The following is a 26795-nucleotide window of genomic DNA, read 5'->3' as shown; positions in this document are numbered from 1 at the left end:
CGGTTAAGAAGTGTAAAAGAGTAAATAATGTGAATTCGAAAATCTGTGAACAGAAGAACATACAACAGAAGTAGAGTTAATTTAATGCAGATTAATGGAAGGTATGCACGATTTGGCAAATAGATATAAGCCAATGGAATAGTTACAACTTAAAAGCATGCCCTTCAATATGTGTCTAGAATTTATACTAAAGCAGGAATTAGTACATATTTACAACCAAAATAAAAATAACACCTACGAAGAATTAATGGCTGAAACAAATACGGTAAAAACGAAAAGAAAAATTGTACATAGTGTGGAAAAATTCATGAAATGAAAAATGCCCAGCGTTTGAAAAAAACACGTTCAAAGTGTTTAAAAACAATCACTTGAAAGAAGTATGTAAAACGAAAAATGTGGAAAGAATGGAGGATGAAAATATAAAAATTTTATGTAAAGAAGGGTAATATATAAAATACTGGATATAAGAACGGAGATACAAAAATAAAAATGCAAATCAACAAATGTGTTGTTGAAATGCAAATAGACACTAGCAGTGAAGTGACTATAATACCCAGGAATTTGTGGGGGGGGAATGGGAAAACCGTTTTTTAAAAAAAGTAACGCAGAATTACGTCAGTTTGATGGCTCGATTATAGCAATTATGATTTACTTTGAAGGTTCAATAGAACTAAAATAAACATATGAAGTAGTACCCATTATAGTTACAAATTGTTGAAAAATGTATTGACTATTGGGGAATGACGTATTAAAAATAAATTCAACGAAGTTGGTTAACGATATAGAAATGGAAAAAAACAGAAACATTAAAAAATTATGAAGCTAGCCTAAAATTAAAAGAAAATGTTCCTCCCCTCCTACTACGAAGCGAGAAAAGTACCAGTGCATTAATTACCGTAAGTAATAGCTAAGTTGCGAAAGTTAATGGAGGAAGACTTATTAGAAGCTGCCCCTTCAGGAGGAAGTAAATGGGCATCATCCATTGTGCTATTAAAAATGAAAGACGGTGACTTGGGAATTTGTGGAAATTCTAAAATAGAAGTGAACTTTAAAGTTTGCACCGAATCTTACATTATTACATTAATGACGATAACTTTTTATAATTATTAGGATGTTTACCAAAAATATTCAAACACAAGCAATACCAGATAAAGTTGTATTTTAATTGACATCTTGGACAAATAATAGCATGGTTCATATTCTGTACAGGTACAAACACATATCTACACCGGTGCTGCAAATCAGAATTCCATGGAAATGAGAATAAGGTTTTCCCTGTTGTTCCCAGACTTGATGCAAACACGACATTCATCATAGCCACCTTTGAGCCATATTTACGGCAAGTGAGCACCAGTTGTTAAGTCAGCACGTGTTCACAGCTGACTGAAGGTAAATATCCTCAAAATAACACTTTTCGCCTCAATACATCAGTAACAGACTCGAAACGACGTGCCAGTCAGTGTCCGGTAGGCCATGAGCTGACAGAAGCCAGTGAAAAGAGCAATCGATTACGTAATAATCATAATAGTTATAGTCAATCCATTAGAGTGACCAAAATTTGAAAGTCATACGATTTACCTGCCAGTGCTCGCACATGTCAAGAAGGTACAATTACACTTGTAAATCACTGTCAATCACCGTTATAACCGCCAGTGATCAACAGTAGTCGTCACTAGGAGACTAACTATACAAGGAATAATAATACACGAATAGATAAGACAGTCCATTCTATTTCAGAACAGTCCAATAGAGCTCGATACTGGTCAAGATCTATAGTGATGGATGATAGGGGAAATGCATGTGACCACCTAAAACGCAAATGATCACTAGTGCTCGCCTTTGAAGACAGACAATCGAGGCTGATATATGTCAGTGTCGACAGAAAACGCTGTGACACGACAATAACTGTTATACAAGCAAATAGTGTCCACCTGTAAACGCAAGTAGCTGCCTCAAAACCTCACTTACTGCAAGTGACCATTAGTGCCCATCACAGACATCCAGGTACAGCCAGTGAATGTCATTGCTCGACAGTTGAGGACAGAAGTTTCAGGTCGGTGCATTTCAATTGAGGCCGACACTGATCATAGCCGCCAGCAATTGGTAGCTGCCAAAGCAGCTAATATCCACCAGTACTTACTAATAATCGCCCAAAATCAACACCAATCGCCAGCAATTGGTAGCTGCCAAAGCAGCTTATACCCACCAGTACTTACTAATAATCGCCCAAAATCAACACCAATCGCTTGTAACCACCAGTGCGTACAATGATAACTAGTGGTTTCCATTAGATAACACTGTCGACTAAGCCCCACAGTGGAAGCCAGGTGATTTCATTTTGCCTGGCGCCGCAAGTGCCCGCTATTTTCCAGGGCTGGGAATCGTAGTTTAGTTTGTTTTCAGGAAGATTTACTATTTGAGTACTGGCTGTGCACCTAAGTTCCAGTGAGCAACCCCAGTACTCGCGCCCCGCTAGTATATATATGTTTATAGAAAATATATGTTTATCAGTTATATTTTACCTATTTCATACCAATGATTTAATTTATGAAGCTCAATGTAACTACAGGGCATGTACAAATAAATGGCAAAAGTCTACATTCTAAATTTCAAGAGGTTTTCCATCTTACCGTTTATTTCTTTTAAGCATGTTAAAATGTTCAATTCTTCGCAGCATGTGTTTCGTAGCGCAGAATCATTTATGTAATTATTATGTCAATTTTTTTAATTTATTCTGCCCTTAACTAATCAGAAGAATAGGAACTCATCAGCTTTAAAAGAAAATAAATAAATATGGGTATGATTAACAACTTCGAAATCGGAACAGAAATTTCAATTATGTTTTCTTTTAGCAACACCATCTTTACATTCATAAATATATAACCACGTATAAATAGTGGTAAGATATTCTCTAACTGATTTTTGATGAATAAATTTCAAGTCCTCTGCTTTATACTGTAATAATGTGTTCGTAAATATTCTTTGTTGGGCACTATCGAATTTTTAAAATTAAAAATGAGATATTTTTGCTTTGTTTCTAAGTACAACGCAGTGTGAAAAAAGTAACATATATATGTGAAACTTCTCTACATAGTATCGCGGCGTAGTAGGTCGCTATGTTTATACTGTTAACCTATTTCTAATGAGGATATGATCTGATGGTAGGATATCTGAGATTGTTACCGCTAATAGTTTAAGGATCAATTCTGAAATTAAATTTAAAAAAGCATCCGTTTCCACCGTCGCCGGTATTTTTAATAGACAGAATGGCGATTAGTGTATTAGACTAGTAAATACGGTACTGTTATGGTTTTTTTTGTACGGTCAATTAATCTCCATATAAACGTTACGACTGTATTTATAACAGTCATTGAAAGCAGGTTTGACCAAGGGAATGGACGCATACCAAATGTAACACTCTGTTTATTTTTTTATTATCGGCCCTTCAAGAGAACAACCGATTCATGTATAGATGTGCTAAGCATATTAGAATGCTTGATGTATTTCATAATCTATAGAGAGGTTATTTTCAGTCGAAATAAATTAGAGTCCGGTCACTCATAGTACATCGGATCTGAAATAAGTAAAACAGTATGTTACACTGAATTAAGAAAAACTAACAATGACGATGCCATTTTATAGAAAACTGTTATAGAAACATTTTAACTAAAGCGATTCACGGAAAACGAGAAGAAGACAAAAAAATAAACAAAATTCCACCACTAAGTTATTAACGTGGTTCTGTCCTTTTAATCCTGAGTTATTCATTCATATACGTGTCTTCTTTTCTGCCCATCTATATATCTATCTATCTTTATTCCTTTTATTTCAGTATCGTGACCTGTGTGTCTCTTGTCGTCTTGACTGCGTAGCGCTTAAAACTGATTGGCAGCGCTTACGGGGAAATTCGCGCCAAAATCCGCAATGTTTATCCGGGGCAGTCACATCGAATATTTCGTGTCTGGTTATGGCATCTCTTGAAAGATTTTCTCGAAAGTGCCCCGAGGTGATAGAAACAAAAACGTTCTCCTTCCACGTCACACATTTCTATGACGATTGGCAATGTTTCTTTTTTGCGATTAACTTTTTTGTTTTATCATACTCGGTACCTCTATCTTCCGTGTGATCAATGTTTATTATTTTTAATCCTAAGTTTGTGTTGCTTTACAAATTCTTAGTGACTTTTGTATTTATTTTTGTTTCTTACTGATTGATTTGATAGAAGAATAAAGAGAAAACATGTATTTTTTCGACTATATGAAAGGTTTTTTATCAATATTATCTCCAAATTCATTCAAACCTATATATATATATATATATATATATATATATATATATATATATATATATATATATATAGTTACTCTAGAGACATAAAATATTATGAGGAGATTTAATATATTGGGTATCAACTTTTGGCATTACTGCAACAGTGCTAAAAAGTAAGTAAATTTTGGCGTAATATAATGAAGATATCTTCTTCAACGAGCTATACAGAACAGTATATAGTCTAGTTTAAATAAAAAAAAACAGAATAAGCATATTTAGTATTAGGAATTTATGTAGATATGAAACTCAGACGACACTGTATTGCTTAATTTCGTGCTTTACACACACAGACACACACACACATACACACGCACACACACACACACACACATATATATATATCTATATACGAGCAAACAGTTAATACATGTTAAAACACTTTGAAAATAAGTTATAAACATATTTAATCTGAAAATGAAACACTTGATTAGTGGAAAGTCCTTAATCCGCGGAGTTTTGAAGACATACTTTCCTTCTCATCAGAGTGTAGGAATTAGCAAAATGCGGGATCGGATTTTGTATAAAATTGGTAAATTTAATTGTAATTTTTATTTTATATATATATATATATATATATATATATATATATATATATATATATATATGACTACTTCATTTAATCATATAAATTAATATACGAAAGCACAATATTATGCTTAACTTTTTGTATTTACTTTTAAATTGCTCAATATATAGGTAGAGCTGGGTAGTAAGTTATGAAAATATATATGGCAATTAAGCTGCACAGAATATTCCGCGTTTCATTCTCGTGAGAATTCAGACGTGAATGAAACATGGAATATTCTGTGTAGCTTCATTGCCATATATATTTTTATGACTTACTCAGCTACACAGAATTTCAAAACATCGTTAATGCTCCTCCCCAAGAAAGAAAGTTTTCAATCCTACATTGCAACGTTTCTGTTACATTCTTCATGATGGGGAAAATTAATACATTCTCACTAGTAATTCAATTTTAATATTTTTACAGAAAGTAATACATTAGTGTATCTATCATTATCAAAGAAATTAGGTAAAAAAAATAATTCAAAATTATTCTTTTTAAATATTTTTTTTTTAAATATAATAAAGATAACATCATAGAATAGTAAAAATCATATTAACTTAAATTCACAAAAATAAATTGCCCCTCACCGCTTCTTGGAGCAGTGCGATTTCAGGTAAATAATAATAATTAGCACATGAGTACAGTATTAAGTATTAATGAATTTTCTTGATTATGTTACCACAATGAAAAATCTGTCGACAGCAAATGTGTGGCAATATTCATGCGAGACAGCATCGGATTGGCATGCTTGATTCTCATTGCACAAGAGTCAAACGCTGATACTCTAGTCAAAGATTGTCGCGTACGTCTTGATCTATTCATTACCCCGTTCACTGAACAAAATATAACAAGCTTATAGTTCGCGCAAAGTTATGCCCACCACGAAAAAAAATTCTTCTAACTTTCGAGGGGTTTTATTTTTCCCCACTAATTAAGAATTTATGTCACTCCACATCTCTGGAATAAAACAGATTCAATAAAGATGGCAATATAATGTTTCTGGTTTCAGCTGTTATATACTTATGTGCACAGTAGGAGAATAATCTCTGTCACAGTTCCGGAAAAACTCTGAAATAATTTCTGAGTATTCCAGCAGCATAGATATGCGATCTCCAATTCGCCAGATTGCCAACACAAAACCAATTTGATACACACACACACACGTTGGTGATTTTTAAACGATATTATGGTTAGCATCTTTGGATAATCCGGTGTTCCTTTTAGAAAGGCGTCCATTTTTTTATTTGGACGTAAACAAATAATATTTTATCATTTATTTTTTTTTTTAAAACAGCAAGCTACGGACATGCATATATATATATATATATATATATATATATATATATATATATATATATATATATATATGAATGAAAGTAAGTATGCTTATCTATTTACAAGTTTATGTAGAATAATGACTTAAATATATTTTATTCCATGCAAACACAACGCTAGTGAAGAAATTTAATCAATATATATATATATATATATATATATATATATATATGTGTGTGTGTGTATTATACATCAATAAACATTCGACAAATGACATCGACTCATGTCGATTTTAACTAGATTAATACAAACGAAACTATATAAATTTTCAAATATTTTCTTTTTACATGTCATTAAGTAGTTTGGATCAAGATCAGAGGTTTAATTTTAGAAAAACATATGATTTTGATTCTAAACTGTTCTGTTCGTAAATTAAAATATAAACTACCAGAATACCCTTTATTAGAGGGGATTTGCATATCATTTACTTTTTACAAATGTTCAGTTACATAAAATATCGACAATATATAATTATACATAAAAATTCAAACTCACGCCGTCCTATATATATATATATATATATATATATATATATATATATATATATATATATATATATAATATAATATAAAGCTGAACGTCGGTGTGTGTCTCTGGTAACGAATAGCGTCCTATACGGTTGACTATTATATAAAACTGATCACATATAATGATAGAAGATGTATCGAGACACAGGAATAGGTATGTTTGATCTGGCATAATGATGATTCATTAAAATTGTGGGGTCTGCTTATGCGCCTGGTCCACAAGTATGAAAATAAAAATTAAAAAAATAAAAGAAACGTTTACATGTGTCTTTGATATAGATATACATAATAATACTTTGATAAGTATGTTTTAACTTAAATAGGGATGGTCTAATAAAATTGTGGGATCTGCGTTCGCGCCTGGCCTCCATGGAATGGAAATAAGCACAAACTGTAATAAAGACTTTTCATATCTATCTGCATAAGTATACTTTGATAATTATGTTTCAGTTTGAAGAAATATGGTATAATAAAATTATGGGGTGTTCGTTCGCGCCTGACCTCCATGGAATGGAAATATGTCACAAAGTTTAACCAGTTTTTTTTTTAATATAGATCCACAGAATATTGTGATACATGTTTCAGTGTGAACCGGTATGGTATAATAAATTATGGGGTTTATTTATTTTGTTTTTACTCTCATCATATTTTGCTTTTGTTTTGATACCCCAAAATTCGAAACTATCTCTTTACAACCTTTCTTTTTCATAACCTATCATACTGTATAGCGAATGATGAAAGGAATCTGAAAAAAAAGCCATCCATTATGCTATCGAGAAAGAGAGAGCGAGTATTAGAGAGGGAGAGAGAGGGTGGGAGAGAGAGAGAGAGTCTTAAATTTTTGACGCACTAATAAGCAGGAAATACATTATCGGAATGTTTTAAATCAAAATAATGTATATTATTTTAAAAATAAAACTTTCACCAATGAACTGAAAACAGAAATTTTTATTTGTATTTCAGATTTTTATCAAACATGGTACGTATGTTTTGTATGTTGTTGTTTTCCTTTCCTCCTGGACCGTTTTTTCATTCTGTGTAGTCGCCTTTTTGTCTTTAGCGAAGCAATATCCTATATAAGTATAAACACGATTTAACATTGTGACAATAGCAAAGACATGCGAAAAAAGCCAACTCTCAAGTTAAAGGTATAATCTTAATGTCAAAACGCTTTTTTACAAATGGCGTAGCAAGGATTCCAGAAAAAAGTATATCCTAAAAATTATCATAAAATAAAAACAGTAGAGAAAAACTTCTCTTTATTGTTTACTAGCAGTTCCGCCCGGCTTTCCTCGGGTCCTATATAACGTTATACTGTTCATAACTTGCCCTACGTGTGAATAATCTTTATGTAAGATTGAAAATGTTTAGACCAACATTTATCTGAGTAAATTCGTAGAGAATACAGAGGGCTTTTTTTTAACTTTCCCTCCAACTTTTACCCCTTAACATTTATTATTTTGGTCTCAAATCAACATACAAAGTTTTACCCATGTCAAAGTTACCTACATCTAAAATCACAAGTCTTTACACCCAAAATTGGCGGAGGAATTTGATAGAATATGCAAAGTTCAACTCTTTTCACTTTGATCTTTTGCTAGCCAAATCCTCGCCCCATAATTGATTAAAAGGCTTGCTGCGCGTCTGAATGCCCGTTATATATAAATTTCAAATGTTTTGAAACAAAATTGGCAGAATAGTTTGCTAGGCACCGCGAAGATCATATCGCTTGAACTTTTACTTCTTGGCAGCTGAAACTTTCGACCTAAAGCGATCGAAAAGTTTGCTGTATGTCTGAATACGATTTATGTAAAATGTCAAATGTTTAGACCGGAAATTAGCTGAGTAATTTGATAGCGACCGCAGTGGTCAGTTTTTTTAAACTTTCACGCAAATTATGGCATCTTCACATTTATTTTAGGGGCCCAAATCAAATTATAAAGTTTGATTAATTTCCAAGTAACCTTCATTTAAAATTTCAAGTGTTTAGACCCAAAAGTGGCGGAGGAGTTTTGTAGTTTTCAAAGGTCAAATCGTTTAACTTTGACCCCAAATTTCTGGCTGATAACCGATTCCAAAGATTTTCCCAAACCTCAAATCTCCTTATGTCAAATACGAGTCTCTGGACCGAAAATTGACGGAGTTATTTGGTAAGGAAATACACACAGACACACTCACACACACACACACACAGAGACATTTTCACTTTTATAGATATATACATTTATGAAAAGGTATTTTATCCATGATTTATAATATTTCTGTTTTTGCCGTGTTATTGTACAAGTAGCCTAAAAAAAGTGAAACGTTGAGTCGACAACGGTATATACATTAACCACATTGTTTTACAATCAAAAAGGTTTAATGTGTTTTATTTTATGATTTAAAATTTTTAGTGTACAATTCTAAATTTAAAAACGTTGAACAATACAATCAATACGTTGCATAACGAAAAAAAGAAATGCAAAATCAAGATTTAAAATGATTAAATGTGTTTTAATTCATGATTTACAATTTTTAATTCATAATTTAAAATTTAAAGCATTGAACAATATAAATAAAACTTTTGTTTGCTTTTAACTCTCATGTTGTTCACGGTTATATATGATGATGCGCAGAAAAGCTGCTTCCTTGTTTCCGCGTCTCCAAAAGAATTCAATATTTAACTTCATCTTTCATTATTTATTTTCGAGAGCAAAACTAAACTTTTTATTTAAATTCATCGAAGTTATGAAATAAAACACATGCAATTATATATATATATATATATATATATATATATATATATATATATATATATATATATATATATAAACCTGAAGAATCCTAGAGTGGATGAAACGCGGAATATTCAGTGTAGTTTAATCGCCATATATATTTTATAACTTACTATATATATATATATATATATATATATATATATATATATATATATATACCCCGGTGCTGACCGAATGTGTCCCTTTTTTTGATAACTGTGTCCGAGGCTATTTGCACTATCTGTATAACTAATCTGCGAATCTGTCATCGTTTGTTTGTGTAAAAAATATATTATTAAAATAAAATATTTTATTTTTATCTAAGACTCTTAACGTATATTATTTGTTTGTTTTACTTGTGAAAAAGTTCTGTTTGCGTCCCGTAAACTCACTCCCTCGCTTTTTCTCTGTATTTGTCTCTCTCTCTCTCTCTCACTGTCTCTCACCCTCTCTTTTCTTTCGCTAAACATATTTGAGAGAGAGAAAGAGAATCAGTAACAATTAATTCCGAGCGGCTAAGTAGAGATTTATATATTTATCTCTCTATCTATCTATCCATCTATCTATGTTTCGGTCGGTTCTATACTGGGGTCGAATGTAAACAAAACCCATATACATCTCTCTCTTCTCTCTCTCTATCTGATTTCTGGGAAACACATTTAGAGATGAAATAGCAATTAATTCCCAGCGGCTAAGTAAGCGTCTATATGTAGACACCATGTTGGATAGTACATTGATCGTTCGTTTGAGTGTATAGAATTGTATTCTGGAATAAAGGTTCGTTCTGGTGTCAACCAATAAGAATAGCCGGAAGATTTTCAGGGAGAAATTATTACTTTTCGATTCGGCGGACCGGAATTTACCGGCTGTGCCATGAGTTTATGAATTAGTTACGGAGAGTCAAGCCACAATATCCGTATCCTATATATAATAATCTGGTGGCGGTAGAAGGATTTTAATGAATGGGTGTAAAAATCGGGACTACTTCCTCTCTAGGTTAATGCGATAGTAATATTGCAGCTCCTCGGATGTAATAAGTGAATTCATTTAAACACCTGCATGTGTCAAAAGGTCTATATAAAGTTACGTAAGATAATGTCTAATAGACTTGACAGAAGAACTTTGTATGTGGCATCTATTGTTTAATATCTACTGTAATTTGGTTCAGAAGGGAATAATTGCGCCTCTTTTATTATATATAAAGATAAGACCACACCAGTTATATAACATGGCTGATAAGATAAACCGAAATAAGAATTGTATAATTTCTAATTAGATATTTTGCAATAAACATATAGATTTTTTTTCATGGGTTTTCAATGCATGGTTTATATTTTAAGAGGAAATATATTTAACAAAATAATCATTATGGATAAACATAATTTTGCTTTTTAGCACATATATTAATATTAATTAAACATATTATAAAAAAATCATAGAAAAGCGCATCCTTTCAAAGTGATCCAACGAATATTTTCTATTTCTACTTTGGACTTTGCAGTCGACAATATCGTATTTCTCTTCAATATTAGAATCATTAATCAGTATGGAATATAAAAATAATATTTACCACTATTCTTGGGGCACTACCCGAATCATGTATATGAAGTGCATATTTTTCTTTTGTTTAATCCAAGTCTCCCGTTTGATTTCCTTAAAATGATATCCTTTTCTATGTCCATTTAATAATATTTAACTTTAAATACAAATTACACACATATATATATATATACATATATATATATGTATATATGTATATATATATATATATATATATATATATATATATATACTAGCTGTACGCTGCCACGCGTTGCTGTGGCTCAATTTGGTGTAATGGAAAATTCTAATAAAAAGAGAAAATGCATGTTTCTTATATTCTTAGTACAGCAATCCATTCCAAAAAGTAAAATAAAAAAGGCGAAAATGAAAAAAATATGGTACTCTTGCAGAATTGGATCCTGATCATCAGGATTACCGTCAATCACGGCTTAGGATCGACCAACAATCAGTGGATAAAGCTGAACGTAGCAAAAATGTTGAAACGCTAAATGTTTTTTTGTTGTTGTTTTCTGTTTACAAAAATGTGAGTTAGTAATTGATATTTGAGTGATTGGGGGGTTACTATACACAGATTCGAAAAAGTTGTCCAAAAACAAATAAATGAAAGCAAAGATAAGGTAAGTTATGTTTCTACCTAACTGGATAATTGTTTAGTGTTTTTATGTAATGTAAAATGTTAATTCGGCTCGAAAAACGGAAATGGTTGAAGACTGTTGAATACGTTAAGTTTGGGAAAGTAAATTGAAAACTAAAAACTATGAAATACAGTGTCAAAACCACACCGAATATATGTTACCATCACATAGGCTGAGATAATCGGTGGGTTTGTGACAGTATTTTGTATAGTTTCTTTTAGTTTTAACTAACTTTCTCAAACTTATCGTAATCAACAGTGTCCGCCACATTTGTATCTTTCAAATATACCAATAAACACTGTTTTTCGAGCCGACTAAACTTTACATTAAATGAACAGCGTTTGTATTACTAAACACAGATACAAAGAAGTTGTCAAAAAATAAATATATAAAAAATAAATTTTATCAAAGGCAAGAAAAGTAAATGTTCTACCTAACTGGATAACGTTGTTGTGTTTTTATGTAATGTATAATGTTTAATCGGTTCAAAAACATGCAGTGTTTATCGGTATATTTGAAAAATATAAATGGCGGCAGACTGTATCAAACACGTTAAGTTTGGGGAATTTTGGGAAAATTAGTTCAAACTAAAAAACTACAAAATACTATTAGGAACTCACTCAATATATGATACTGTGAGGTAGGCTGACATATAATCAGTGGTTTTAAACTTTTGCTCGATACAGATGACGACTTTTAAGAGACTCTTTTAGTGATTACCTGGTTTGAGGATATATGTACAACTAAACGGCAAATCTCCCCCCCCAAAAAAATCCGGTATTATTTTACTTAAAAGCCCGCCTCATGTTCGTATATAACGAAATATTTTATTGTAGATTTCAGTGTACTCAAAACGAATCTGCAAACTGTTTCCATGGCAAAAAAAAGAAGTTTTCATGATAGTAAGAAATTGCTTTTTCGAAAGGTGGGTGATCACTTTTCAATGTAAATTTAACTTAGAATGACTACCCACTTTCTGACCACCTGAGATAGGGCCATTTTTCTGTGTGTTTCTTGGCTGAAAAGTTTTTGTTTGATTTTTTTTTGCGTGGTAATAACCCCTGGACTCTGGAACTATTTCCCATTTCACAGCCGTAGCCTTCGTTTATGCAACGCGTGAGCTTCTGGGCTTGACCATTACTCCTGATCTTAAATGGAACACGTACATCAAATCTGTTGCCAAGGCCGCTGGAAAAATGGTGGGATCTTTCTATCGATCCAGTAGATATCTCACTGCTGATGCTATTCTCTATCTATATAAGAGCCAGGTACGTCCAAGGATGGAATACTGTTGCCACATCTGGGCAGGAGCTGCTAGAAAGGACTTGTCCTGCCTTGATAGAGTTCAAAATAGACTTCGTAGCCTCGTAGGAGATGTCCTTTTCTCTTCCTTTCAACCTCTATCTCACAGAAGAGATGTTGCGAGTTTGTCTCTGATGTATCGTTATTTTCATGGAAAGTGTTCGACTGAGCTTCAATCTATGGTCCCCCCTCGCCAAACTTTCACAAGAAACACGCGTCTAGCTGTAAACACTATCAATAATTCCCCCTACTCTTTATCTGTGCCTAAACCTAAACGTAGATTCCATGAACAAAGCTTTTTTATACGAACTGCACGCCTGTGGAATTGTCTTCCGTTTTCCTTCTTTCCGGCTGACTACAATATGGTTGTCTTCAAGTCTAACGTAAATAAGTTCTTGATGAGCCGTTCCATATAAGTTATCAAATTTAACAAATTTTCATTACTAATGATTATTATATTGTCCAATTTCTACTGTACACTCTTTAACCCTTATCCTTGAATGGCCTCTTTGCCTTGATAATGCGTTGATGCCTATGTAAAAAAAGAAGTGCAATGTGAACAAGTTCTAATTGAATCGTCCCCCTAAGTAATCCAAGTTACAAAATTCCCACTGTTTACTATGCTAAAATCACAATGACTAATGTATACCTATTAACCCTTATCCTCGAGTGGCCTCTGGGCCTTGATAAGCGGTGATACCCATGTAAAAAAAGATAAAAATAAATAAATAAATAAACTAAAGCTGTTTAGCCAATAAACATGGGAAAAATCCCCCCTCTCTTAGGTGGCAAGTAAGTGGGTGCTTATTTTAAGTCAAATTTACATGGAAAAGTGATCGCCTACTTTTCGAAAAAGGAATTTCTTCATATCATAAAAACTTTTTTTTTGCGACGGAAACGGTTTGCAGATTCGTTTTTAGACCGAAATCCTAACAAAAATGTTTTGTTATATATTAACGTGAGACGCACGGCCCTTTGTGGAAAATTTTATCAAAAATCCGGGAGATAATAGTTTTCAATAAAAACAGCAAATGAATTCGATAGAAAAAAATGGATGCCATTTAAAAAAAAAAGAATTCTGTGTGTTTCTTGGCTAAAAAGTTTTTTTGTTTGATTTCTTTTGCATTTTGCAATTTAAACAAGTAATTTGAAAGGATTTTCCAAGGGTAGAAAGAAAGCCCCCCCCCCCAAAAAAAAATCGTGGCCACAAAGTGGGTGATCATTTTACTTTAAATTATTTTGGAAAAATGATCCTCCACTTTTTTAAACTAACATTTTTTTATATCTTGGAAACGACTCGTTTGCCTTAATTATAAACGTTATTTTCGCTTTCAGCGGCCCCGAAAACTTACAAAAGTGGTAATTTTAAAGGAATTTTCGAGGGTGAAGTAATTCTTCATATTTACCTTTTTTTCCAATGGCATAAGAAATTAAGAATTAGACAAATTTATTTTAGGTAGGCTTTTAAAAATGAAAAAAAATAAGATAAGCAAATGGTGCTAGTTCACTTACCGATCCGCGCTATTTTTTAAATCGTATTTCCAAGTTTAATTAACGTTTTATGATATGTTTTTTATTCAATTGTAAGGTTAAAGTACAAAACATATATATATGTATATATATATATATATATATATATATATATATATATATATATATATATATATATATATATATATGTATATAATTTAAAAAATAGTCATTGTTTTTTACCCGAAAGTCGTCAACCTTTGGTGCATGTGAAGGGTCATTTCTACTGGAAATGAAATAGGGCGGACTGTCTCACAGTTACGAAAAATATTTTTATTTTATTTAATATATTTTTATAATTTGCGATCTTAACGATCTTAATTTATTTTAATAACATGCAAACATTCCTTGACTTTACACATAAATTTCCTGAAAATTTCAATTAAATTGGTAATGTAGAAATATGGTTTTATGGACTTTGAACGAACCAAGAATTACATTTATATATATATATATATATATATATATATATATATATATATATATATATATATATATAAACGTATGTATGTGTCTATGTTTGTGTGTCTGTGTGTCTGTGTGTCTATGTACTTTTTCTTACGCAATAACTGTGTCAATTTTCACCCTACAGACTGTAAATATTATATACATGACACCGAGATTTAGGACAATCTTCGTAATCTATTTTCGGCCAGAGATTAGGCCGTTAAGGGGCAAAATTCAGCTATTTGACCTTTTAGAACTCTACCAAACTGCTCCGCTAAATCTGGACCTAAACACTTGAAATTTTAGATGTAGATGCCTTAGACATGGATCTAACTTAATAACTTGATTTGAGCTCAAAACAATAAATATTAAGGGGTTATAATAGGGATAAAATTTTAAAAAATTGACCGCTGTCTTTGGCTCAACGTACAAATCCAAACACCAGGGCAACGCCGGGATGAAATGCTAGTATACATATATATATATATATATATATATATATATATATATATATATATATATATATATAACGAATACCGTATGTGTGTGATTTCGTTCCCTATAGACTCAGAAACGGCTGGGATGATTTTTTCAAAACTTATGTCTGGAAAAATATTATGTACGTATGTATCGGAATACATCCTATTAGTATCGAAACTCGATAATCGAAAAAATCCGATTAAAGTAATACGTCATATGTTGAAGAAAGTTTCCACTTTTATATGACCTAATATAACTAGTGCTTTTGAGAAGTTATATCACTGCATAGACTAATAGGTCAAAGTAATTTCATAAAATCAATTTGGTTCATTTGATAAGACAGTGTCGCATTCGAAATGAATGTTTTTTCAGATCACAACTGAAAAATAATAATGACTTTTGCATTTTTAAATTTCAGAAATCTATTATTTTCAGACAATTATATAGAATCAACAGTAGATTCTGTATAGTGCACTTAGACAGCAATGAGTTCTGAGTCTCCTTGCACTTAAGAGCTATAATATAGCGAAACAGTATATACGGATGAAATATATATATATATATATATATATATATATATATATATATATATACTTATATATATACACACATATATATATGTATATATATATATACATATGAGTGTGTATCTATCTATATAAATACATTTATATATATATATATGTGTGTGTGTGTGTGTGTGTGTCTATATATATCAAGACATGTTCAATTAAATACAACAATGTTTCTTTCTTCTTTATTTTTCTGTTGATTTTCTCGATCTGGCGAGTATTTTTTCTCGTTTCCGTAGTTGTAACCCATTTCTCGAGCGCTTTCAATCCTTGATCGTCATCCGGAGCAATTGTGTTATGAAAGAGGCTTGTTTTTATAGAGAAGAAAGAAAACTCTGTCGCATTTAATCAAACGTAATTTGATAATAACTTATTGCCAATATGTGGGTCTGTGAAAAATAACGATTTGGGATTATTTTCTCGACATTATGTATGCATATTTATTTTTAATAAGAATTAGGAATGTATTTTTAGTAAAAATAACACAAGCCCATAGAAAAAATTAAAAGAGATTTTGTTATATACCAATATAATATAATATAATATAATATAATATATATATATATAATATAATATATATATATATATATATATATACATATATATATATTATATTATATTGGTATATAACAAAATCTATTTTAATTTTTTCTATGCGCTTGTGTTATTATATATATATATATATATATATATATATATATATATATATATATAGGTTTAATTAATTTTGACATCAGGCTTCCCCCCCCCAAAAAAAAAAATTTTCGCTTTATTTTACAGATCTGCTTCTTGCAAAGGGGAACAATCGATATTTGTCAACAAATATCGATTGTTCCCCGTGTCAGCATTAGGTGTTTCCTTTCATGAACTAATCAGGAAAGCAAGAATGACACAGTAAGAAAACGCGATGATTGAATCATGAATAGAGAAAAAGAGTTTAACATATTTTTTGAATAGTTTCATACCTTTACAAATGCCAACGCCCCGGTTATCGTCACCCAGGTGACAATATAGTCTTTCGGCACATCTCTCCTTTGGGCTGCAGCGGTCTCCATGTTGTCGGGCGCACATATAGCAGCAATCACAACCATCACGAATTACTTTGACTCCCTCGTTACACTTCAACTCCATGATAGGGCACTGACAAGGAAATTCGCAAAATTCCTCTAACTGAAAAATATAATTACACGTTTCATTTTTTAAAAGACACTGGAAATAAATAAGACTTTACAATTATTTCAAGAATACAACCAATCGAACTCATTAAGATTACATAAAAATACAGTAAAATGTCTTCACTTTGAAGATGCAATGGCAATAACAAATACTTTTATGTACAATTGTTGATGAAATAAAATCTCTAAGTAGCCTGTTTTTTTTGTTTTTTTTATCGAATCAGAAAATTACAATATTAAAGCCGAACACACTAATGTGTTTATTTTTCTTCTTTTAATACATAGAGAACAGAGATGCGTACTGGATAATCTTCCATAGCCCATTTATAGAGTGGTGAAAAACCTTGACATCTGTTGCTACAGATACACAAGAAACGCCCTAAGCTAGCATAAGAGCATAACCAGACACGTTTATGGATTACTAACATGAAATTGCGTGCGAAGCGTACACGCACACCGCTGCAAATAAACGAGTATGCACAAAAGTCTGAAGACCACAACTCCTTCACTAAAAAACAAAACAAAGGAACAGTAATAGACAGGCACCTCATTTTAATAGACGCATTCGGCGATAACAATAGCAAACACGTATACTCAAACTCTCTCTCTCTCTCTCTCTCTCTCTCTCTCTCTCGGGCGCGCGCACGCAATGAGTAACAACATCTTTTTCAAGAACGATTTTGAACTCTTCGAACTTTACAATATTTAGAAACCCTTCATAATAAAATTTAACGAGATCTTGAATAAAGTTAATGTTACATGCATACTTTTTTATTCGTTAAATCGATAATGTACTAGCTTCATTGGTGGCCCTGAAGTGATATGAACACGCAGATCATTATTGATCCAGTATGTAAAGATAAAATAAATAGTGCAAACACACTATAAAGGCAAAATTCGGAGAATGAAAAGATTGATTACAAACAATGGTATCTACTGACTTTTGTGTCAATTTCATCTCAAAGCAATTATATCTACTTAATTGGAATGTCTGAAGTACAGAAATATTACCGCATTATTTACAAAGAAAAAAGGTTTTGATCTTTATCATAAAGAAATCTCTCGCAATATTTTTTAGAACATGTGACATAATAACAAGGGATAACAATAACCGTTCGGGGTAAAACAGCTAAAATTGACACTTTTGTGCTTATTAAAAAAAGATGCCTTGAATTGTTATAAAACTTTCTGAAAAGTTGTAACTAATTAACTAATTTCTATATAAGCCTGACGAATCCTATAGTGGATGAAACGCAGAATACTCAGTGTATATATTTTATAAATTACTACTTTTGTTTGTCTATACTTCGCGATAACTCTTGCATGCGTCCCAGATGCTCTTTAGCTCTCATAAAACACTCAATTTTTTAGACTATTTTACCATATTTGTCCAAGATATTTTGTGTATGTCTATTTAGTAGTTTTACATGTTGCTGAACTCGAAATTAAATATGTTAAGGCCTTGTGAACTTTTGGGGCTAAATGGGGGGTATGATGGCCTTTTTTGTATGCTGCAGAACTCAGATGTTAAGGCCTAAAATTGTTCCATTTGTTCATTTTAACCAGGGTTCGACATCACCTGAGGACATTTGGAGAAAGTTAAATGCTGAACGTAGTCATTTTTCATGCTTCGTTCACTGTGCGGGGGACCATGCATGTTTCACTAGTTTTCGCTAATTTTCGCTAAAAAATCTTTATTAAAAAAAGTTTTTCCTACATCATCGTTTTTCGTAATATTTGAATATATTACTTAATTTAACATGACAAGTAAGTAGATGTTACTAGTTGCTTTGTAATGCAATAATGAAAATTACGAATGTCACTACTATAGTGTACTAGCACCAAATAAATATACCGTGCCTGCTTTTCCAACATGTTCACTCTAACACGTTATCCCACAATATTTGTTACTGTTGATTCATCATTTGTTAACGTATAATAACGTGATTTCTGTCCTTGAACCATCTATATAGATAACAGATATGCCTATATTTGATGGATCGATATTCAATAGTTTATCAATAGATGCGCTAATAGTTTTCAATGCATATAATCAGCCACGACTCATGCGACAACGGATTTAAGTGCATAAATAATAAGTTCAAATTTACAGTCTTCTGGATCTTGCTCATTCAGTCTTCAGCAGGGGGCTTGTCGCTGTGTGCTTGTGCCGTGTCTCGTATTTCAACTACGACAGCCATTTTTATAGTGGTAAATAATCTCACAGATACCACCTAGCGGCGAAACAAGCGAAACTACTGATCTCAACAACATCCACCCTTCCAGCCCCACCTGCAGACCTTAGCTGCTTCCCAGTGTCGATCGACTGACCATAGTCTTCAGGTCTTTCTAATTTGACTATTTATACTTATTTCTTTTTTTTTTCATGAATAAAAGCCGACTCGTCGTCTTTAAACTTACTTCAGCTTTTTGTCACTCTTCCTTTATAATTTGCTGTTCTCTTTTTACCTCTAGATCTTATATGTTTTTGTTGTACGGTCGATTGGTTTAATCACTTATCACCCCTTCCCCTCTGCAACAGACTATACTAAGAATAAAGTTACGACTTATATAACATCAGAGGTCATGGTTCACAGTACGGGGAAAAATTAAATTAAATTAAGTGTTCTGTCCGAAATTCAATGCATATTGAGATTTACAAACATATCCTTCAGTTAGCCGTATCGATAAATGCATCATATAACCCACTTTACTTAGTAAAAATGAATTATATAACCCCCTTTACTTAGTAAACATGAATCATATAACCCACTTAGTAAACATGAATCATATAACCAACTTTACTTAGTAAACATGAATCATATAACCCACTTAGTAAATAGGAATCATATAACGAACTTTACTTAGTAAAAATGAATCATATAACCCACTTAGTAAACATGAATCATATAACGCACTTTACTTAGTAAAAATTAATCATACACCCACTAAATCATAAAAAAAGTAAAAATGAATCATATAACCCATTTTACTTAGTAAACATGACTCATATAACCCACTTAGTAAAAATGAATCATACAACCCACTTTACTTAGTAAACATGACTCATATAACCCACTTAGTAAATAGGAATCATTTAACGCACTTTACTTAGTAAAAATGAATCATATAACCCACTTAGTAAACATGAATCATATAACCCACTTTACTTAGTAAAAATGAATCATATACCCCACTTTTCTTAGTAAAAATGAATCATATAACCCATTTTACTTAGTAAACATGAATCATATAACCCACTTAGTAAAAATGAATCATATAACCCACTTTACTTAGTAAAAATGAATCATATACCCCACTTTTCTTAGTAAACATTAATCATATAACCCACTTTACTTAGTAAACATTAATCATATACCCCACTTTTCTTAGTAAAAATGAATCATATAACCCATTTTACTTAGTAAACATGAATCATATAACCCACTTAGTAAATAGGAATCATTTAACGCACTTTACTTAGTAAAAATGAATCATATAACCCATTTTACTTAGTAAACATGAATCATATAACCCACTTTACTTAGTAAAAATGAATCATATAACCCACTTAGTAAACATGAATCATATAACGCACTTTACTTAGTAAACATGAATCATATACCCCACTTTTCTTAGTAAAAATGAATCATATAACCCACTTTACTTAGTAAAAATGAATCATATACCCCACTTTTCTTAGTAAAAATGAATCATATAACCCACTTTACTTAGTAGACATGAATCATATAACCCACTTAGTAAACATGAATCGTATAACCCACTTTACTTAGTAAACATGAATCATATAACCCACTTAGTAAATAGGAATCATTTAACGCACTTTACTTAGTAAAAATGAATCATATAACCCACTTAGTAAACATGAATCATATAACCCACTTTACTTAGTAAAAATGAATCATATACCCCACTTTTCTTAGTAAAAATGAATCATATAACCCACTTTACTTAGTAAAAATGAATCATATAACGCACTTTACTTAGTAAAAATGAATCATATAACCCACTTTACTTAGTAAACATTAATCATATAACCCAGTTTACTTAGTAAACCTGAATCATATAACCCACTTAGTAAACATGAATCATATAACGCACTTTACTTAGTAAAAATGAATCATATAACCCACTTAGTAAACATTAATTATATAACCCACTTTACTTAGTAAAAATGAATCATATACCCCACTTTACTTAGTAAAAATGAATAATATAAACCACTTTACTTAGTAAACCTTAATCATATAACGCATTTACTTAGTAAACATGAATCATATAACAAATTTTAACTACATTATGGGTTGTTTACACCATATATTATACAATCAGTGGAAATGTGTTTACTTCTATCAGCCTGGAAGCTATCATTTTTCTGTTTTCCCATAAAAATTTTAAACTACAAACAATATAGGAAAAAAGTATTTTACATAAAAAAATGCAGGATTTATTTCCGTAATATCCATTACAATCAATCTCTGATTTGAAGAAGAGAATTCGTTTTAAATTGCATTACATTTTATTAATTATAACAAGCATCTGAATGCGTATAGAAATTGCAGTATGTGATTTTCTCCATCAGTTTATCCACGAAAATATTTATTTAAAAGTGAAATCAATTATTATGTTTTGTCTGGGAATAATTTGCTAATTTAAATGTATAGAAAATAATATTGCATCATAATCGATCTTTGTTACTCTGGCAGCAATAATGACTACTTGACAACGAATTATATTACAATTGAAACGGTAAATTCTAAACATAAATACTATTTTCGTCACAAATTATATCACTATACACATACCATTCGAAGAAAGTGTTCATGAAATCAAATCAAATGATATTGATTACTTTATATGCTCATGAGTGATAAATGTGTATAAACTTAGTATTAGGTACGTTTGCCAGAATAATTTTAGTTAGTGCATATTAACGATCAGACAGGACATTCGGTAAACAAAAGTTCAGAAGAAACTAACCACTTGATCGTGATGGTCTAACTCATTATAATGAGAGTAAAAGTTTCTGATAGGTTTCAGCGAAGATAACACCAGATGAGGGATAGTGTCAATTGTGAGAGGGGACGTGTTCAGTGTTTAAGAAGCTAGCGAGCAAACCATATAGTAAATACGGTCCAGAGAAAATGGTAATGTATTAAGTTAGGCGCTTGATATAAATTATTCTCTATTTATCCAATTTTATTCATTATTACATTGACTTTTGCGGACGATTTCATTATCAAATATGATGTTTTGGTTTAGCTTCATTATCCGTGTAAGTTGTTAAGAAACGTTTTACTTTCTAAAAGGGAGCTGTTCGAAATTATAAGTTATATATTAGAAGAATGTTCGCTAAGTGTTTTTTTTTGTTTACGCTTCAAAAGCCAACCACCAGGTGTCTTGAGAAGCGAGTAACAGAATCGACCCAGTCATGCAGAAGATAATGATTATGCGACAAATAAACGCCTTAAAGCCTAGATGTGAGGTGTTTGTTTATGCTTGTCAGACGCCACCGTTTCTGTTCATCCCACTGTTTTTTTCTAGAGGAGAGAGAGAGAGATAGAAAGAGAGAGATTAGTGGTTTTTCTTGCCAATTATCTGCTTATTAGTTACTTCTTAACTGAAATAAGTGAGACACAGGAACAGACATCGACACGACAGTTTACAATTAGATTACACAGTTTTCTGTATTATCGGCCAAATGTCTCGCGCAATCCATGGAGGCTCGATGTTTCCCGATTATCATACACAACCAAACTGAGTTTAAAACCTTTTTATCTCACATCTCAAACAACATAACGTGATTCGTCAGATAACTACCTTTTTTGTCTGTAGAGTTTGACCTACTGCCCTTTACCTAAACATTAGGTCACCCATATCCGGAAAAAAATCTGTTTTGCATTATTAGAATATGATGACATGCACTCAATGTAACTAGTGACGATTCTGACTAACTGACTAAATTACAACATGGGGGAACGATAAAATTGTCGCCCTAGAAAATACAGCATGATTCTATTACCGTTTGATAAAACCGGTTTTCAATTTTATTATACATCCACTCTGTTGTATCAATTAAGATAAAAATGAAATGTAATAAGTCCCGAGATGTACCTCTCCATCGTACAGTATATCGATACACTAAGGCTGACTGGGATAGCTTCCGTACATTTGTAACTAATCTACCTCTGCATTCCATTTTTAAAAAGGATTGTCCTCTATAGTATTAGACCTGACAGAATGGTTAATTGTAGGTATTGATCGTTTCATACCCTCGAAAAAGTTTCAGCAAAAACCTAACAGCCAGCCATGGTTCTCTCCAGAATGTGCTGCTGCCATTGCGCACAGAAATCACTTTTTCCACTGTTTCCAACGTAATAGATGTATGGAAACTAAAGCCGCTTTCAGGACTGCCAGCAACCATTGTAAGAAAGTAATAAAGAGCGCAAGATGGTTGTATGCTCAATCTGTTAAGTCCAAAGTAGCTGAGCAGCGGCTTGGTTCCCACCAGTTTTGGCAAATAGCAAACAGAATTCTGAACAGAAGCGTGTGCTCCATCCCAACTATCATCAATGGACCTGAGGTAATCTCGTCAGCATCAGACAAAGCCAAACTCTTTGTCAAGAACTTTGCAGCTTATTCTACCTTTTGCGATCAAGGCCGCCAACCCCCAATATTTCCGCCTGTATCTGAAAACACACTATGTGATATACGTTATATCTGTACGTGATGTTGCCAAGCTAATCAAAAACCTTCATTCCAGTAAAGCAACTGGCCCGGACGGTATTCCAATTATAGTACTCAAAAAACTTCAATCTGAACTAGCGCCCATACTTACAAAACTATTTAAACGTTGTCTTAAGGAGAATAGTTTCCCATCTCCCTGGAAAATTTCATCAGTACGCCCTGTATTTAAGAATTCAGGTGATCGCTCATCCCCCTCTCAGTACAGGCCAATAAGTCTCCTGTGCGTCATGAGTAAGTTGCTGGAATCTGTGTTAAATACAGAAGTAATCAACCATCTCAACAAAAATACCCTTCTTAGTGACACTCAATATGGTTTCCGTTCTGCTAGATCTACAGCAGATGTGCTTACAGTAATATCTCATAGCATTAGCAAATCTCTCGACGGAAGCAACCTTTCTAGGGCAATTGCTCTTGACATATCTAAGGCCTTTGATAGGATATGGAATAAAGGTTTACTTCATAAGATCTCTAGCTATGGTATAGCTGGAAATGTCTTCTCAACTATTAAATCATTTCTTTCTGATAGGTTCATAAGAGTAGTAGTTGAGGGGCAAAAATCAGAAGCCCACAGTATTAATGCCGGTGTCCCTTAGGGGTCCATCCTGCGCCCAACTCTTTTCCTGAGCTACATTAATGATCTTCCAAATCACATCCTTACATCATTTGTAGACATTTATGCTGACGACTTTACCATTTATTGTAGCACATCTAAGACAGTAAACGACCAAGTTCTCTCCAATTCTCTCTTCTCTGAACTTGAGCATGTAGTACAATGGGGAAAGGAGTGGCTGGTAACTTTTAATGCATCTAAAACCAAGCTTCTCTCTTTACATCATCAACATTCTGATCCACATCTGGCATCAATTGAAATGAATGGCTCTCGTCTTCAGGAGGCCTCAAGTTTTGACAAGCTTCTGGGCTTGACCATTACTCCTGATCTTAAATGGAACACGTACATCAAATCTGTTGCCAAGGCCGCTGGAAAAATGGTGGTATCTTTCTTTCGATCCAGTAGATATCTCACTGCTGATGCTATTCTCAATTTATATAAGAGCCAGGTACGTTCAAGGATGGAATACTGTTGCCACATCTGGGCAGGAGCTGCTAGAAAGGACTTGTCCTGCCTTGATAGAGTTCAAAATAGACTTCGTAGCCTCGTAGGAGATGTCCTTTTCTCTTCCTTGCAACCTCTATCTCACAGAAGAGATGTTGCGAGTTTGTCTCTGATGTATCGTTATTTTCATGGAAAGTGTTCGACTGAGCTTCAATCTATGGTCCCCCCTCGCAAAACTTTCACAAGAAACACGCGTCTAGCTGTAAACACTATCAATAATTCCCCCCACTCTTTATCTGTGCCTAAACCTAAACGTAGATTCCATGAACAAAGCTTTTTTATACGAACTGCACGCCTGTGGAATTGTCTTCCGTTTTCCGTCTTTCCGGCTGACTACAATATGGTTGTCTTCAAGTCTAACGTAAATAAGTTCTTGATGAGCCGTTCCATATAAGTTATCAAATTTAACAAATTTTCATTACTAATGATTATTATATTGTCCAATTTCTACTGTACACTCTTTAACCCTTATCCTTAAGTGGCCTCTGGGCCTTGATAATGAGTTGATACCTATGAAAAAAAAGAAGTCCAATGTGAACAAGTTCTAATTGAATCGTCCCCCTAAGTAATCCAAGTTACAAAATTCCCACTGTTTACTATGCTAAAATCACAATGACTAATGTATACCTAATAACCCTTATCCTTGAGTGGACTCTGGGCCTTGATAAGTGGTGACACCCATGTAAAAAAAAATTAAGATAAAACATACTTATCAAAGTATTATTATGTACATGTATATCAAAAACACTTGTAAACGTTTATTTTTATTTTTTAATTTTTTATTTCCATATTTTGTGGGCCAGGCGCGAACGTAGACCCCACAATTTTTATGAACCACCGTTCTGCCAGATCAAACATATCCATTCCTGTGTCTCGATACATCTTCTATCATTATATGTAATCAGTTTTTTTTTTAAATAGTCAACCATATAGGAGCCTATTCGTGATCACACACATACACACACACATTCAGCTTTATATTATAGATATATAATTTTTTTTTTAATTTTCATTTTATAAAGAATCTTGCCCTGGTCATCTCCGTATCGTTTATATTTACAGCAGAAAAGAATAAAAAGTAAATGAACATATATATATATATATATATATATGTATATATATATATATATATATATATATATGTATATATATATATATATATATATATATATATATATATATATATATATATATATATGCTAAGCTGCCCGTGACCCGTTGGATAAGTACGTTAGATTAGCTAGTGAATTAATGTATGAGCGTGACACATCTAACGTAAAAAAATAGTTTTCGTGACATAACAAAAAGATTTCTATGAAAGTATATTAAAATGTAAAAAAGAATATAGATAGATTTCTATGAGTCGTTCTGTTTATAATTGTTTTTTTTTTTTAAAGAAACTTACAGTTATTGAATTATAAGTGGTTTGCCTACTTATAGGTAAACGTGCACTAGACAGATATCGTAATACTTCAAGGTAAATTCAAATTTTGATATATCTTTTTTAAATGAAATTGTTAGTTGAAAGTACCGAATAGTTAAAAACACTCTCTCACTGTTAATAATGGCTTTTTAAATAGAAAATGAAAATAAGATGTAACGTTTTCATTTATTTAAAAAGAATAGTCATGAACCATTGGGTCAAATATTTAATTTATGTTAATAATAAAGTCAATAAAATTAATTAAGAC

The 26795-nt window shown here is 32.2% G+C and overlaps 1 protein-coding gene across 1 annotated transcript in view; it reads right to left on the bottom strand.

Annotated features, from left to right (window-relative positions):
- The window catches only part of LOC145303491 (CCN family member 1-like), a 384636-nt gene extending 367423 nt beyond the window's left edge, over nt 1-17213 (bottom strand). Inside the window, exon 1 of the mRNA XM_080144917.1 lies at nt 17013-17213. Within this exon, the coding sequence (XP_080001043.1) occupies nt 17013-17178 (166 nt within the window). The 5' untranslated portion in view covers nt 17179-17213. The remainder of the gene's footprint in view (nt 1-17012) is intronic.
- Nucleotides 17214-26795: the final 9582 nt, after the last annotated feature.

Source organism: Euprymna scolopes, chromosome 19 (assembly GCF_053919585.1).
Source record: "Euprymna scolopes isolate OS-2025 chromosome 19, ASM5391958v1, whole genome shotgun sequence".
Lineage (NCBI taxonomy): Eukaryota > Metazoa > Mollusca > Cephalopoda > Sepiida > Sepiolidae > Euprymna > Euprymna scolopes.
The sequence above is the reverse complement of the archived record's forward strand: the minus strand, read 5'-3'. Positions and strand labels throughout refer to the sequence as shown.